At 37.7% G+C, this 18,731-nt stretch overlaps 1 protein-coding gene across 1 annotated transcript in view; it reads left to right on the top strand.

Moving 5' to 3' along the window:
- Zmat4 (zinc finger matrin-type 4) overlaps positions 1–18,731 on the top strand; it is a 341,626-nt gene that overhangs the window by 204,587 nt on the left and 118,308 nt on the right. Inside the window, exon 4 of the mRNA XM_090353748.1 lies at positions 1,714–1,941. Within this exon, the coding sequence (XP_090209874.1) occupies positions 1,714–1,941 (228 nt within the window). The remainder of the gene's footprint in view (positions 1–1,713; positions 1,942–18,731) is intronic.

An 18,731-nucleotide genomic window follows, 5' to 3' on the forward strand; every position in this document is an offset into this window, starting at 1 on the left:
ATAAATAGTTATAAATAAGTCCAATCATGAAGCTAAAAATGACAAAAATACTGTACCTTAGTCTCTGTAAACATAACAACATTTGAATAATCTAACCAAACTAGGACTTCTGCACTTATAAAATCTCTAGAATGAGGGTAAAGACCTCCTGAGATATTAAGCATAGTATAGAAATGGCCTAAATTACGATATCATTTAGAACCAAGAGCAATGGGCTCACACTTTGTGATTCTGGGTACTCAGGGGGCTGTGATATAGAGGATTGTGGTTCAAAGCCAGCCTTGGGTATTTATGTTCTTAAGACTTTATCTATAAAATTACAAGCAAAAAGCTAGATTTGAGTCATATCTCAAGTGGTAGAGCACCAGTCAAGAAAGCAAGCTAAATGAGCTGGCAGGCCTCAAGTTGAAATTACAGTAGAGCAAAAACAAACAAACAAGAAAATCCACCATTATTTAGAAGGTATGTATTTCAGCGATTAATCTAAAAGTTTTAGTGTTCTACATGCACGGTACCTGAGAATTTGGGGACTAGATAAAGTGATCCATTCGTTTGTCATTGGTGCCCAGACTTCTGTCTGCCTTGGAACAATGACCCTGATTTTCCTGGTTGTGCCAACTTCATTTGACATCCTGGAGACAATAGATACAGAGAAGATTGTGCCAAATTTTATATGACTAATGAGTCACAGGAGAATTTAGATATTGTTTCCAAAAGATTTGGATCAGAATTTGTTTTCTTAGATTAAATGAAATCCAATCTAAAGTACAAAGATGACAGGGGCAAGAACTCTCTGCTTTTCAAATTTGAACAGAGTCCTTGGGATATTGGAAGGAACATTGGCCTTAGAAATGAAATGTTTGCTTTTGTGTTTTGTCTTTAAGGTAACTAGATTACTCATCTTTAGCAAGTCATTTGGTGTCTCTGAAGTCAGTCATGTAAGAAATAGGACAGTAGCCCAAGGTGTAGTCATTGTAAGGATGGAGGTAATGTGTATGATATGATGCATACAAAATTTATTTTTATTTTCCATTAGTAAACCTCTTCAAGTTAAATTCTCTTTTCGAGGCCAGAAATAACTATAACTTCACAACAAAATGGAGTGCAGTCTCCAAACAGTGACATACGCCTTTTTAGTTTAGATAAACAATGGTAGTAGTGTTTTTCTTTTGTTTTTTCAGAAAAAGGAAATATAGTTTCAGCATCCGTGTTAGCCAATTATAGTTAAAATAGCCTGTCCCAGTGAACAGAAGCAACTGACAAAATTATCATGAGTTCCCTAATTGGATTCATATCTCTGGAAGATCTATCATTTAGGAAAGGCTTCTATTTATTAATGATTCCATTCATAGCAAGCACATGTTCAATTCATTCTTTTAAGTCACCTCATGACAGTTCACTGTTTAACTCACTGGTTTCACTTTGACTGACAGATCACTCCTTTACCTTCAAGAGTTTAATAGACTTTATTTCTCCACTAAGCGATGTCTCCTGAGACATCACCGTTTGGCATAAAAATATGCAAACTCTGATCTTCGATTCATTAAAGGCTTTCATTTGTGTCCCTTCCACAATGAAGGCTGATAAAAATACTTCTGAAGTTAATAAACTCTCGAACCATGAACTTGAGGCTCTTTGGTTTTCAGGTACCAGGGGCAAGTCTACTCAGAGAAGGTGTGACCTGGTCTGTGGTTCTCTGACTTTCTCTCACAGCAACACCCCTGAGCTCACTGAAGCAGCCTCGAGTGGACTCTGCGCCTGTGCTTGCATCGCCCTATCAAAGAAGAGACTCAGACAGATACTGCGGGCTGTGTGCAGCCTGGTTTAATAATCCCCTGATGGCCCAGCAACACTACGATGGCAAGAAACACAAAAAGAATGCAGCCAGAGTTGCTTTGCTAGAACAACTTGGAACAACCCTGGATATGGGGGAACTGAGAGGTAAGAGAAACTTTCCTAATTCCTGCCAGAAAACTGAGCTTTCCAAGAAAGGAGTTTTCACCAAGTGTGGTGAGTCTTCTTATCATTTTGTCTCCTAAGGAAAATAAGAGGCTCACCTAAGAACAACAGAAGGGGATTGAAAGTGAGCAGCTAGCTAGCTGTGGTCTATTTTTGTGATGTTTCAGAGGTTCATTTCTGTTTCTTTATTCACTCTTTTTCAGATCAGACACACACATCTATGATTCTTTTATTTTTGTTTTATTCATAAACAACACATGCTTCTGTAGGTGAGCAGCATAAATGATACTATAAAGCTTAGTGGTGTTATTTCAACCTTAAGGGCTCTTATGAATTGAGTCCAAACAAAGCACATAAGCCTACATGGAACAATGGAGCCATCACCTTCCCCAACAACCTTCTCCTCTGACAGGCTTTCTGGATGGCAGAAAAACACTTATCAGTTCAAGCTAGTGGACTATCACTGGAACTGCTAAACAAAGGCTTGGAAACTATAGGGTCCCAGTCAGTCTTGTGAATGTCCTAGAGATGGCATCAATGATCATTTAAACATTTTTTTTCAGTCTTTTTCTTTTGGTGGTACTGGGTTTTGAACTTAGGGCTTTATGCCTGCTGAGAAGTCATACTGGTGCTTGAGCCATGCCTTCAGCCCATTTTGTTCTGGTTAATTTTCAAATAACTTCATATTATTATGCCTAGGCTAGCCTAGACGATTGGTACTCGTAATTTACATTATAGCTAACAGGTAGGCATGTAACGTCACATCTATAGATGGGGTCTTCAGAAAGTATTTTTTCCTAGCTGGGTGTAGAGGCTTACACCTTTAATCCTAGCTACTCAGGAGGCTGAGAGCTGAGGAGCAAGGTTCAAAGCCAGTCCAGGCACAAAAGGACCTGACCCAAAACTCTTATCCCCAATTAACCTCTAGAAAACAGGAAGTGGAGCTTGCTCAAGAGCTGAAGAACTCAGGGACAGTGCACAGGCCGAATTCAAGCCCCATGACCCACACACAAAAAAGTATTTTTCCTTCTCAGAGTGGCCTAGAAACTCAGTCCTCCATATCTCCATTTTGTGAATAGCTAGGATTTTGTTTGTGAGCCATTAGTACCTGGTACCATATGTATATTAGCGGTGTAGAAGCAGAATAAAATTGTATACTCTATTTTACAAAGCATTTTCTCAGAAAAATAGAAGCAGAAGCAGAAGATGCTGTTGACCTTATAGCTCATATTTGGTGTCTTAACTATTACATATCTAAACTCTTTTGTATCTAAACTTCTATGCTTTTATGGATGGGTCATGGAACATTCTTCATAACAGTTATAAGGTATGAATGACAAAATTTACAAGTCAGTATTATGGATGCATCCCAGAATCATCTTGAACCTATAGTTCTTTCTACCTTAATCTGTCTCTGCACCTCTGAGAGGGGTAATTAGGAAGGAAATGTCCTAGGATGATTTTTTTCTGCCAGTCCTGGGACTTGAACTCAGGACCTGGGCACTCTCCTTGAGCTTTCTCAAGGCTAGCACTCTACCACTTGAGCCACAACATCACTTCCAGCTTTTCCTGTGTATGTGGTAGCAAGGAATCCAACCCAGGGCTTTGTGCATGCTAGGTAGGCATTTTACCACTAGGCCATGATCTCAGCCCCTGGCATTTTTCTTAACCAAAAGAAAAATTACTGTTTTATGAGCTGAGAAACATCATCTCTGAATATGTTGACTTGAAAATCTTTATACATTTAAAGAACATGAGTTGGAATTAGAAGTGTAGGTGGAAGGCATGTTATCTGGTGATACATTTTATGTGATCAGAATTGTATATATATATACAAAGAGGCAGGAAACAATAGTGTGGAGTTAATACATGTTACCATGGAAGAATCCTTTGCTACCATGAAGTTTTAAGATTAGATATACATTACTATGGAGCCTAATTGGAAGCTTTTTCCAAGATAGTGATTTAGGGCAGATAAAAATGCTTTACTTTGTGTGTGCTTTCTAATCCTAGAGGAGCAACATCAGGCTAAATATTTTAGTATGTCAGATAATTTCCTTGTGGAAGTTTTTGATTTCTTTGCACTATTGCTTTTGGCTAGGGGATTTCTTGTTTTCAATCTTTGTCTTGTTAAAAACTAGAGGATGAGTCTCTCCGTAGCTGAATGCTGCCGTGCATCTCAGCTGTTTCTGGCAGATAACAATAGGTTCCATGATTCCTTCACGACGGGGCTCTGGAGGAGAAAAATGGCATTTTATTTATGTTTGGTGCCAGATATTATGGCTTGAAGATTTATTCATACAGCACATCCTTCTTGTCTATTTTGAATTATCCACGCTGCATCTTTTATGTACAACCACATCATAATGACTTGGGCGTCTGAATTCTGTAACATTTGAGCAGCTTGTCTTTTATCTAGAAGACAAAGAAGCTGCTCTTTGACTTGATAACTCAATGTGACTCTGACTCAGTATCACATGGAATGTGATTAGCATTGAGTGCAGTGTCCTTGAATCCAACCTTTCCACCCACCCCCATGACATCCTGGTATATATTTATTCAAATATTTAATATTGTAGAAGTTTGAAGAATAAGGCAGCCAATGGTAACCTGGAACAGGTTTTTAAACACACTCACATATGCATACACAGGTGTGTGCGTGCATGCTCACACACACTCATGCATACATTTCTGGAATTATTCTAAAATATGATCAATTAACAAAAGGCAAAAATGCTGATAATAAATGCAAGCATATCCATAACTTTGCAGAAATGATACTAGGTAGAGAATGATTCAGCTGTGTCACAGAAGGCCAGTCTGTTACTCTGTCTTACAGCTTACCTCACATTTTTTTTTTCTTTGCCAGTCCTGGGCTTGAGCTCAGGGCCTGAGCACTGTCGTTGGACTTTCTCAGGGCTAGAGGTCTACTACTTGAGCCTCAGCACCACTTCCGGCTTTTTTCTATGTATGTGGTACCGAGAAATAACCTGGGTCTTTTGTGCATGCCAGGCAAGCACTCCTGGCCCTTATCTCACATTTTCAAACACTAATTTATTTATTACTATGTTTTCCTCATTTCCTGTTCTTCCCTATTTTTCCTTTAGACTGTTAACAACTTGAAAACAGACTTCTGGTGTCCATTTTGCTTACTAGTGTGAAGGCTTAAAACACCCAAAATAGTAGTGAACACATACTGCTTATACTATAATTACTAGATTAATAAACAGAAAATGGCAAAAGAAAAAGGTCATTTCTTTTCTCTTATTTTACATATCATGAAACGCACAAATACTGAGTGTTAGATTTTGAAGGAGCTGGCCAAGTCTACTTCACTTTTCAGTTTCTCTAAGCAACTCTAGTTTGTTGTTTTTCATCCTGAGACTTGACATCAAGGCCTTTGTACTACCTCTGTGGGATTTTTTTTGCTCAAGGTGGTGTTCTACCATTTGAGCAACAGCTTCACTTCTAGCTTTTTGGTGATTAATTGGAGATAAGAGTCTCCTGGACTTCCCTGCTTTGACTGCCTTTGAACCATGATAGGCAGATTTCTACCTCCTGAGTAGCTAGGCTGTGCTTATAAGGCATACTCCATTAACACCCCACTATTATACATCGTTTATTGCCATGTGACTTTTCCTGGTCAGTCCCAGTTCACAGATTCAGGAGACTGTTTATCTGAATTAAACAAAAGTTTAATTCAATGAAAAGTTTCATATCAATGAAATAAGACTGTATGTGTTTCTACCTTCATTTAAAATTTACTCATTTATAATATAGTTTATAAAGCAATATGTTCACTTAGCAATAGTCTGCTAACAGAAATTTGATCATTTGCTTATCTACTCTCTTCTTGAGGACTTGGGTTGTTTTCTTACCATTTTGAATGCAGTTTCCATGAAAGTTTTTGTTCAACTTTTATAAACTTTTAAAAAATTGGTCGACATTAGACTCATTTCTTCCAGCAAATATCTGGAAATAGAATTGATAGACTATAATCCATATGTACTCTTCAATATATAAGGAACTGTTCAAATCCAAGCTAGCTGTATCATTTTGCATTTTCAAAGCAACATAGAAGAATTCTGAATCCTCACTGACATTTGTTTTAGACACTTTTGAAATTTTAGCCTTTTTAGTTGGCACAGGAAGATATTCGGTGTGGCTTGAATTAATTAGATTATTATTATTAATAATAATAATTTGTGTGCAGGAACTGGGGTTTATACTCAGGATCTGGATAGTATCCCTGAGCATTTTTACTCAAGGCTAGCACTATAGCACTTGAGTCACTGCTGCACTTTCAGCTTTTTTGGGTGCTTAATTAGAGATAAAAATCTCACAGACCTTTCTGCTCAGGGTGACTTTAAGCCACAATCCTCAGAACTCAGTCCCTTGAATAAAAAGAATTTCAGGCATGCGCAACTGACTCCTAGCTTACCATTTTATTTATTTATTTATTTTTTGCCAGACCTGGAACCTGACCTCAGGGCCTGACCACTGTCCTTGGACTTGCTCAAGGCTAGAGCTCTGCCACTTGAGCCACAGCACCACTTCTGGCTTTTTCTATGTGGTACTGAGGAATAGAACCCAGGTCTTCGTGCATACTAGACAAGCACTCTACCACTAGGCCAAACTCCTGGCCCCAACATTTCATTTTTGATTAATGATATCACAGAATTTTAATGTATGTATTGGTTACCTAGGTTTTTGCATTTGTAAACTATTGGTATTTTTTTTTGCCAGTCCTGGGCTTGAGCTCAGGGCCTGAGCACTGTCCTTGGACTTTCTCAAGGCTAGAGCTCTACCACTTGAACCTCAGCACCACTTCTGGCTTTTTTCTATGTATGTGGTACTGAGGAATCGAACCCGGGTCTTCAGGCATGTTAGGCAAGCACTCAACCACTAGGTCAAACTCCTGGCCCAACTATTGGTATTTTTGTCTAACTAAAAATTGATATTCTTTGTATTAATGAACAATGTATAAGATTTCTGTAGCTTATTTGTTCACATTTTATTAGATAGGTGAATTGTAAATATTTAATCTAATCTGAGACACACTTATTTTTTTAATCAACTTTTTAATGAATAGACATTTGAAATTGCAGCTCATATTTCTATTTATTTTATATTCATTACTTTTTTTGCCACTCCTAGGGTATGAACTCAGGGCCTGGGCACTGTTCTTGAGGTTTCTCAAGGCTAGTGCTCTACCACTTGAGCCACAGCACCACTTTGGGCTTTTCTTTTTTTTTTTGCCAGTTGGGGCTTGGACTCAGGGCCTGAGCACTGTCCTTGGGCTTTCTCAGGCTAGAGCTCTACCACTTGCACCTCAGCACCACTTCTGGCTTTTTTTCTATGTATGTGTTACGGAGGAATTGAACCTGGGTCTTCGTGCATGCTAGGCAAGCACTCTACCACTAGGCCAAACTCCCGGCCCCACTTTGGGCTTTTCTTTGGAATTGAACCAGGTCTTCTTGAATGGTAGGCAATCACTCTACCATCAGTCCACATTCCTGGCCCAATCATTTCATTTATGTGTGTCCTTTATAAAAGTAATCTTATCCTTTGCTTGTATTTGTGTATGTTTTTTTCCCATAATCTGCACAATTTTATATATTAACCTATTATCATGATATACCTCAAATAATTTTGGAAAATGGTGTGACATTGAGGCTGGAGTTCATTTAGGTTTTGTATATTAACACAATTGCTTTATACATTTGCTGAGATATTAATATCCATTATGTAACTTTAAGCATTTTTATTGGTTATCTAGTGCCTGTATATGAGACTAATACTGGATAATTTATATTATTCTATGGATCTCATGCTGTACTTCTATACCAGTACCATGGTTTATTAACTTGTTTGGCATCATGAAAGTCTTGAAAATAGTACACATTTTCTCACTATCGGTCTCATTTCTTTTTTTTCCTTTTTTCCTTTTGTGGGTTATGGGGCTTGAACTCTGGGCCTGGTCGCTGTCCCTGTGCTCTTCAGGTCAAGGCTACTGCTACCGTCCTACCCCAGGGCCTGGGTGTTGTCCTTGAGCTAATCTCCCTATCCCTTGAGCCACAGCCCTCATTTCCCATTTTTTAGTGATTAATTGGAGATAAGAGGCTCATGTTCTTTAGTGCCTGGCCTGGTTATAAACTGCAATCCTCAGATCTCAGCCTCCTGTGTTGCTAGGATTACAGGCATGAGCCCCCATGCCCAGATAATCATTTATATCTCTATATATTTTATATATATATATATTATAGTCAGCTTGAAAGTCTCTACATAGAAAGGTGATAAGAACATTGGAAGGTGTGGTTCAATGTTAATATAAATATGGGAGAATTTGAATTCTTCAAAATATTGAGTCTTACAATCAGTGACCATCCTATTTCCCTATATATGATTCTTTTTGTTTGTTTGTTTGTTTCTGGGCCTGGGAGCTGTCCCTGAGCTCTTCAGCTCGAGACTAGTGCTCTACCCCTTGAGCCACAGCATCACTTATGGTTTTCTGGTGGTTAACTGGAGATAAGAGTATCATGGTCTTTAGTGCCTGGGCTGGCTTTGAACCATGATCCTCAGCTCTCATTCTCCTGAGTAGCTGGTGTTACAGGCATGAGCCAACCTGTGCCCATCTTCTATGATTCTTTAAGTACTCACAGTAACATTTTCTATTTTTAAAGCATGTGTAGTATACATGATTTGATGACTTTATTACAAATGTTTTATATCATTTTTCACACTCTAAATCACATATAGTTTTAAATTTACATTTTGTATGTATTCATTTGTTACTAATATATTGGAAATGCCACTTCCTTTTCTAACTTGTTCCTTGTGACAAAGACATAACTTTCTACCCATTGTTTGCATTTAATCTAATAACATGACTAGTTTGTACTTTCTGTTTACTTTTTGGCCATACTACAGTCATTGGAAACTCAATATTAATGTTTTCTTCTTTTTTCTTTTTTTCTTTCTTTTCAGTTAATATCAGGGTTTGAATTCAGGGCCTTGAGCTTGTATGGATGACATGTTTACTCATGGTTGGCACTGATTAATTAGAGATAGATTGCAGACTTCCTCCCCCCAGGTGGCTTCAAACCTCAATCCTCTGAATCTTAGCCTACAAAGTAGCTAGGATAACATATATGAGCCACCAGTGCCTGACTTGTACCATGTTACTTATGCTATATTTTTGTCTCAGATGGGAAATCAAATTTGAAAATAGAAATAATCTTGTAGATAAGCATAAATGGGATTGTCTTAGAAGTTATTAATATGAATAACCTGGTACTGATTTATCTTTAGTGTCATTTCTTCCAGAATAAAAATATTATCTTCTTCAGCTTTTACATTTTAATTTGTTTAGAAAAAAATGTCAGGGGGATAAGAGATAAATGATAACGGTTAGGTGAGTTACTGATGTGCATTTTAGATATGTACAAAAATGACACTAAAAAGCCCTGTCCAGCTAATATGTGCTGATCTTCTATTCCTGGATATGTATTCTAATATAGGAAATAAAGAGATATTGAATTATGGAATTGTAAAATTCAGTGATCAGAAAGTACTTTACAGATTTTTTATATATTTTAATTTTTCTTGCCATCATAAAACTCAGAAAGAAGGCAGATTCTTTTATTTTTTGTCAGTTGTAGGACTTGAACTCTGGGCCTGGGCATTGTCCTTGAGCTCTTCAACTCAAAGCTACCACCCAGGATTACAACCGTGAGCCCCATGCCCGGCCAGGAGGCAGTTTTTATTTAGAAAGAATAGCAATATATAGTATGAAGTTATAGCTGGTTGCAGATGTATTTGTATTTTATTGTTTTAAAAGCTTTAGAAAGGAAAAATGTCACAGCTATTTTATTGTTTTAGGGAAAAGCAGATTCTTTTTTTTTAAATTTTATTATCAGGGTGAAGTATAGAAGGGTTACAGTTACATTCATAAGGTAGTGGGTACATTACTTCTTGAACATTGTTACCCCTTCCCATATTTTTCTCCCACTTCCTCCCCCAGTTGTGAAGTCCATTTCCAACATATTGCCTTGTGAATCTCGCTGTTCCATTAGTTTATCCTTTGTCTCTGGGAAAAGCAGATTCTTATAATTCTCACCTGAAGACATAAGCAGCAGAACTTATTTGAAAATGTAACAAGAATCTTCAGAGAAAACAGTGCTGAATGCATGTTAGACATGACTGAATTAGCTCCAGGATGCTGAGACCCAAGTATGACGCAGCTGTTTCTGAATTAGGACTAGATCCAGGCCTCCTGAACTGCAGCTGCACATATCTGCAAAGACTCACCACAGAGTAACCAGAACTTTGAATCATTTGCTCCTTTGTTTAGAAACAGTTGAGTTTGGGGGAACTCAATATAAATATATCCTTTGCCATCCCTTGGTTATCTCATATTGTTATAATTTTTCACCTTGTTATCTGATATATTTTATATGTGCTTAATTGGTTATTTGAAATTGGATAGGGAAGGGGGGAAATCAAGATGAGGGAGGAGAGTGGGAGGGAAATGGGGACCATGTCATGAGAAAGAGTATCAATGTTTGTGAAGTTATATGCACCTTCTATCTGGTGAATATAATGTAACCCTTCTATTAATCACAATAAAAATTATATAAATAAAAAATAAATATATCCTTTTTATCTTTTATTATCTTGAAGTAGTTGTATAGAGGAGTTGTCATCTAACAAAACAGTTTATGAAAACAATACATCTAGATCAATTTTATCCCTCTCTAATTCTCACCCATCTCTCCCATGCCCACCCCTTAATACTTGCTCAGAACCTGAGTATTGAATGGGCATAGGTGACAGTTTTCTAGAGGTAGATTGTTTGGAAATCATATCACATACCTTTAATTGGGGAGTTTTCAGGTAGATTTTTCTCATTCCATATGAGCTGGGGTAAGTGGTGAAAATCCAAATAAAAATCACATTCACTCTTCTTGGAAGCCTGTGTTTCAGCGACAATGTTCTAGAAGAACAAACTAAGGAGCAGCTACTAGAGATCACATCTCCCTCTGTAATACAGCTGCTGCCTATATTAGGAGTGGGGATTACTTTCCAAAGATCAGTTTACTTAGGACTTCAAGTCATAATAGTAACATGGTAGTCAGAAGGAGAATTACTTCAAAACGAGCATGAGTTTAAAGATAATTTCTGCACTGTGATATGAGTTGGCTCTACTTAATTTAGTTCTCCTTAATCTGCTTGGCCTTTACCTATATCCCAAGTCATGGATAATGAATATACTATAATGTCACTCTTTCACCTTTGTTACTCACTGTTTTTGTTACTCACATTACCTATACACAGACTCATGGATGGGCCTACACCAATGACAGACAGAATAAAAAAGAAAAGACTGAATAAAAGCATAAACACTATTCAAGGGCATCCAGAGCAGCCATTATATCAAAACTTACAGGCTATAACAAACTCAAAAATAGACATTTACTATCTGGCCTTATTTCCACAGAAGAATTTAAGGTGGCTTCACTAGGACATTCTGCCTTGAGGTTTCTCTAAATACTACAGCACAGATATATGACAGGGCTGCTGTCTTTTGCTGGAGGATCTTCTTTTATAGGTGGCATTTTCTTTTTTTTCCATATATTTTTACTGTAATTAAAAGAAGGGTTACATTATATTCACCAGATAGAAGGTGCATTACATCACAAACATCGATACCCTTTCTCACGTCTTGGTCCCCATTTCCCTCCCCCAGCCCCCACGCCTAATCTTCTTTTCCCCCCTTCCCTATCCAATTTCAAATAACCAAATACACATATATACAATATATCAGATAACAAGATGAAACACTGTAACAATATGAGATAACCAAGAGACAGCAAAAGAGATGAGAGGTAACATAGTACATTAAGGACAACAATCACTCATTATATGGCTTTTGTTTCTATATCCTGGAGGTCCTTTCATTTAGCATCATACTATCTGGCCTTATGTATCTAGGTTTTGTTCTATTGCAAATCTATGCTAGGAGAGCCCAAGGTTTCTACTGATTATGAAAAATGAGGGAAACCATTGAGCCTATGTTCCTTTGAGTCTGGCTTACTTCACTTAATATGATTTTTTCTAAGTCTTTCCGTTTCCTTACAAATGGGGTGATATCATTCTTGCTGACAGCAGTATAGAATTCCATTGTGTATAAATACCACATCTTGTTGTTCCACTCATCAACTGAGGGACATCTGGGTTGTTCCATATCTTTGCTATGGTAAATAGTGCTGCAATGAACATTGTTGTGCTGGTGGATTTAGTGTGTCTTTGTTTCTGGATGATTGGGTAAATCCAAAGTAGTGGAATTGCTGGGTCATAGGGGAGCTCTATGTTTCATCTTTTGAGGCACTGCCGTACCGCTTTCCATAGTGGTTGAACGAGTTTGCACTCCCACCAACAGTGTAGTAGTGATCCCTCCTGGCCGCATCCCCTCCAGCATCTGTTGTTATTAGATTTCTTGAGATGGAATCTTAGAGTTGTTTTGATTTGCATTTCTTTTATGGACAGGTGGCATTTTCTATTCCTCAAACCAGGTTCACACTTGCCAGCCTTCTGGAGTGTGAAAGAGGGATGACTAAAATTGAAGCATAAAGGGTTTATGGGTATTGAAAACCATACCTTGCCCATAGTGATAAAGAATATGCTTTTGTCAAAATTTGTTTAATAAATAAACCAATGTGAAATTTAAAAGCTGAGTAAATGAAGAAAGAAAAGAGGGCTCATTGTTGGGTCATTTATCTTGAAAGGAATTCATCTTTCCTTTAAGTATCTCCTAGGTTCTTGAATATACTAGATTCAGTGACTGGTAGCTGCCCTCATGAAGCAATCCAGAGCTATTTTTTATGATGCCTGAAGATTATTTTGTATTATCTCTAGTATTTTCTTCATTAGAACCAAGTCACTGAGTTTGGCCATATTCAAGGGGTGGGAAGTGTGTACTAAATTTCATCTTCTTAAAGAGAAGACTCAGACAACACAGGAACATTTACTAACAATTAGAATACAGTTGGGTACTGGACCTGTGTAGCAAACACTATATTCTCACACACTTGTAGACATTGTAGTTTGAAGTATTTCATCTTCTAGTGGATTCCATGTAAGCAGTATATACATTAGGTCCGTAGCTACATTTATTTTCAACTAATACCTGACAGAAAAATTTCTAATCATTCTTAGAGGAACCAATCCAGTAGAAAATACATCAAATTTCCCTGGTATTCTTTGCCCAATGCACACCTGGTCTCATAGATAATTAGAGTTTGCATTGGTCCACCCCTATATACTTGAGGGAATCTTGGTATTTTGATAACCAAGTTTTTGGAGTTAACAGCTCAGTTTGGGCTACCTACCTCCATGTGATTTGATAGGAGCAGAATTTTTAATTACGTGACTTAGGGTCAAGGTTTTAGAAACAGAATTTTCTTATTTGTTTCATTTCTAACACAATCACTTCTCCATTCATCTATTTTCCCATTCATCTGATTAGTATTTACTGAATGTCTACCCTGCACCATCAAAAGTGCTAAAGATGCTACAGTGACCTATAAAAGGAGGTCCTATTTTGAGAAGATGACAGGAAACAAGCATTGTTGGCTTGTGATAAGAGAGACATAGACTGGCAGGATGGATAATGGAATGGGAGACAGATTTCTTGGAATACAAAGGTTAGTGAGAATCATTCTGAGATGCTGAGATTTTCAACTTCAGCCTTAAGACAGAGGAGGCTGCCCATTTAGCACCTGTACATTCTAAGCAGTTGCATCAGCTGCTTCAAGGACTCCATGTAAGTAAAGACCTAGGCATGTTGAATGACTAGTGAAAGGGATCAAAGGGAATTTGAAGAGATGAGGGTTATATTTTTGTAGGTCCTAGGAGTTTATTGTAATATGTCTCCAGTTCTTCTAAGGACAAATAGTTGTTTGCATGTCCTTTCACTTGTGAATCCAAATGCTCTATGTTGTTTCTAAGGGATTGCTTACTATCTGTTCTAGGCCCCCTAGTCCATTATTCATTCCAACATTGGACTAGCTCCTGTTATTTCTGTGAGCACAAATCTTACTGCTAAGCCCTTAACTGATTTATATGGTAGTAAATGTTTCTAGTAAAAAACCCAACATTGGTTCTTCGTTGGCAAGGATAAAGAGAAGACCTTGAGTTCCTTTGATTTTGGAAGGTGAGAGCAACTGGCTAAGGTTTGGATATCAGTGGTGGACAAGTGGGTAAGAAAACAGGGATTTCATTGGGGAAAATCAGCTAAGGAAATGTGTGCTGGCTCCTAAACAGAACTGTTGTTGAAAGAAAATATCTTTGTGCATTCACCATCATTTATTCACACAGGAAAGGGACCTGATGGTATCTCCTCAGAGTTAACATTTCTGCATAAAATCTTTTTTGTCACTGTTTAAGAAGCTCCATCTGATTGGGTGACTAATCAACAACCCAATCAGACTGCTAAAGAGTGGAGAAGTCAGAGGTGGCAGTGGGGAGCTACCCTTACAACTTCTGGGGTTGGAGGTTCGGCAGCAACAGCTTAAAAGGATAACTAAACAGTGTTCATTTCAGCTAGGCTAAATGGAGAAACACGAGTTGAAACAGCAGACAGGGACTCTGTGGAGACAAAGCATAGCCCTTTGAGGATTCTTATAAAATGGCTGATTACAGCTGTGTTTGGAAATAATAGCAAAAGGGACTGAACAAATAAGAATTGAGGTCACAGCGGGAGTCGAATACGTCTACCTTAAGAGCAGAGCTGAAGAATGAAAAGTGGGCTGAAGAATTTTGACAGGAAAATAGCATATTGATATTTCTATTTTGAAAACAGTGTCTACAGACTGAAACATGGAAGCTGAGCTAGAAGGGAGATAGGCTGGAGTCAGAAGAGTTTTAGTCTATTTATAATTTCCACTGAGAAATTATGCCAACTTGACCGAAATGAAACAATAACAGTTGGGATATTGATGAAGATAATAAAATGCGAAAAAGCTTGAATGTTGCTATAATTGGAACCTGTAAGTCATCTGTTAAAACCTTATTCCCAGATTTGATAGGGTTGGAAGGTGGTGGGACCTTTAAAAGGTGGAGTCTAGTGGGATGTCTCCAGGTCAGTGGGGATGTGCCCTTGAAAGAGAGTATGGGTTTCTTTCTTTTCTTTCTTTGGCTTTTCAGCCATGAGTTCCATGGCCTTACTGCCCTACATCCCTCTGGGATGTCACCATGGGTTCTAAGAAGCGGGGCCTCTTGGTTCTGGTCTGAAACTTCTAAACCTATAAGTCAAAATAAATCTTTCCTCTTTGTAAGTTGCTTATCTCAGATACTAATACAAGTAATGGCTAGGTAAATCACATGAAAATCTAGCAGGATTTGGGGGACAAGTTGGCCCATTATTTCCTTTTGTGCTTTTCTTTCTTGCTTGCTAGGGATGCAACCCAGAGTCTTGCACTTGTTAGGCATGTGTTCAACCACTAAGCCATAGATCCCAAGCCCTATCCCCAGGTGTTTTCTGAAGTGTATGCCAGTACTGTGTATATGGTACTAGCAGTCCCGTTCCATTTAATTCACTTGTGGTCGTGTCTAAAATTCCCTAAAGGCATGTTCCATGTATTTCCCTTTTATGTGTTACTCAGCATGTCCAAATTGATAGATTAATATCTTTCATACAGTCCCACACGATTAGGACTGTACTATCCAATTGAAAGCCTATACTCCAGATTCTTCAATTTCTATGGTGTGGAGTTATGTCTCTCAAACAGATAAAACATTTCCCACATGCTTGACAGGAATTTACTATATAAATGAAGATGAGATTTAATTACATTTAATGAATTATAATAAAAGTGTTTGTTTCTTCCTTATAGAAATATTTTCAGTCGCTGAAAGCTGTATGTATTTTATCTAGTTAAAATCAGTAGAAAATAGAACCCTGAGATGTGATAATTATAGAACACAATTCTAAATTGGATGGTAGGGGTTGAGGTGCCAGAAAAAATATTCAGCTTAGATTACACCTGGTTATTTTTACATTATTATTTTTAATGTGTTTTGACACCTCAGCTGTTCCATCTAGACTCACTCTGATCTTCAGAGCCCACATTTTGGGTTAGATAAGTAAATTGTTTAAATGGCTCATATTCCTGGGTAAGAATGTGGCCCAAGGGAAAAAAGTGGTGTGATACAAAAGACAGATCATTTTCAATTTTTTTACTCCTTCAATCATTCCTTATTTAAATATACTATTTGTGTTATATGAAAGTCCCTATGGTTAAAGTAACAAGGGAATAATGAATTGTCTGTGACCTATATTTTAACCTAAAAGGATTTTTAAAGGGAGACAGAGAAAATAATACCTTTACTGAAATAAATATAAAATATGAAAGTAAATGTCTTAGAAATCTTCTAGTCACAGTGCTTTGGAAACTGAGCAAAGAGGAAAAAACTGCATCCTACTTAGAGTTCCAATCAGGACATTGGAAATTGGTAACAAACTACTTGGAGTCAGTATGTGCATGACTAAAGAGATAGACTGGAGAATATGTCGCTTCCTTAGAAGTCAAGGCAGGTGGGGTATAAGGGAGATAAGGCTGGGAGGACAGATTAAAACCAAAACATAAATAGCCTAGCATGACTGGCAAAGCTCAACTTTATCTGATAGCCATCTACAGTTATTTTGAGTAAGGAGATGACTGGTCTCACCAATGTTGCAGGAAGGTTACCTGGCAGTATGGAACAGTATATGATGTATTGGAATGGGGAGATTCCAAAGGCCTGGAACACAAATCAAGTCAAGGCATAAACCTGGTGAGAGCCTAAAGGGGACTGAGGAGGGGAAGGGGGAAGATAAATTGCTCTGTGCACAACTCAGCATATATGCCCCCTCAGCTAAATAAAAATGAGCCATAGATTTGAATTCTCAGAGACACCTTGGTAAAACCTGGGAACCCTAATAAGGAAAATACACATTTAATGAGTAATATGAGTAACAACTTAGATTTCCGTTCAGTCTCAAACCCAACAAGAAATCTACTTGATGAACATTCACAGTAGTCTATTTACATCCTGTTGAGCAATTTTTTCTTCAGCTGGGATAGGGTTTTGCCTATTATTGTTATTAATGATGTTAATAAATGAACACTGTCTAAAAAAGCATGCTTGATTCTTCATCATTACTGACTAGGTTACAGAAAGATGAGCTGGGATCTTAAAGCAGAATCATTTTTTCTTCTTGCATTGATATTACCATATATGAGTGATGTACAAACTCATTAAATAGAGAATCGGAGACCTACCTGAATTGCTAATTTTAGAACTATTCATTATATTAGTTACAGCATTTATAAAGCAAACCACTGCCCTCTATTGTAAAATGCTGACAAAAAAAGGGTGAAACAGCAACAAGTCACTCCTCCTGCTCTTTGACAATTCTGGCCACCCCCAGTTGGCTGATAGTATCAGGAGAAGCTGAGCAATTCATTTTCTCTCTCAGTGCTCTAAGGGTCTTCACTGGTGTTGACTAAAGAACTGTGTTATTTAACTTAAGCTCAAAATCTAGGTTAGTATTTTGCAGGCACTCAGCACTGTATGTTGGCTCTTAAATGCTTTGTGAATGACATGCATTCATTTGGTAAAATAAGATGTTTGTGTAAAGATGCAAAATCAGAGGAAATCTGTATTTTCAAGAAGGGGAAACTATTTGTTCATAAAATAACTAATTCCATGCAAAAAAGTAATTTAAGCCAGGCACCAGTGCATATAGTCCTAGCTACTCAGGAGGTTGAGATCTGAGGCCTGCAAATCAAAGCTAGTCTGGGCAGAAAAGTCACCACAAGACCCTTACCTGCATTTAACTGTTCAAAAACCGGAAGTGACTCTGTGGTTCAAGACATAGAGCACTAGCCTTAAGCAAAAGAGCTCAGGGATAGTGCCCAGGTCCTGAGGTCAAGCCCCACAACTGACCAAAAACAAAATCTTTTTTTTTTTTTTTTTTAAAAAAAAAGCTCTTTTTTTTTTTGGGCCAGTCCTGGGCTTGAGCTCAGGGCCTGAGCACTGTCCTTGGACTTTCTCAAGACTAGCACTCTACCACTTGAGCCTCAGCACCACTTCTGGCTTTTTGCTATGTATGTGGGGTACCAAGGAATCGAATCCAGGTCTTCGTGCATGCTAGGCAAGCACTCTACCACTAGGCCAAACTCCCGGCCCCCCAAAATCTTTTTTTTTCTCAAATGGGCCTAATTTCCTTTCGTAGGTGTCATTTATAATGAAGTAAGTTTTAAGCTAAAAAATATCCAGTGTGCTTGAAGTAGAATATAACCTGTTGCTACAGCTGTTTTCTACATTATTCTGACTAATATTCAATGAGCACTTACATATAATACACTCAGTGATAAATCTTGAAATATTAATGATGTTTGTCCTCTCATCCAGCTTGCAAGTCCTATGGGTTCTGTGGCAGATGAAATATCATAAAGTAATTTCTTTTTCCAGAGGATCTTGGCTATGTCTGTGTACATTAAAGCTCGGATGTACAGGGAAGAAAGAAACAATAACAGTGGAACCCACTTTATAGTCTTCAATGTATGTTTCAAATATTTTTTATCAGTAATTATATCCCACATGAATTTTCCCCCAAATGTTGATGTTGTAGTTGAGGTAGAAATAATAGAAGAGGAAGTAGGCATCTTGATAAATTATATCTGGAACCTATGTATGGTTCTATCTTCAATACCAAAGCTGCTGTC

Source organism: Megascapheus bottae, chromosome 20 (assembly GCF_031878675.1).
Source record: "Megascapheus bottae isolate mThoBot1 chromosome 20, mThoBot2.hap1, whole genome shotgun sequence".
Lineage (NCBI taxonomy): Eukaryota > Metazoa > Chordata > Mammalia > Rodentia > Geomyidae > Megascapheus > Megascapheus bottae.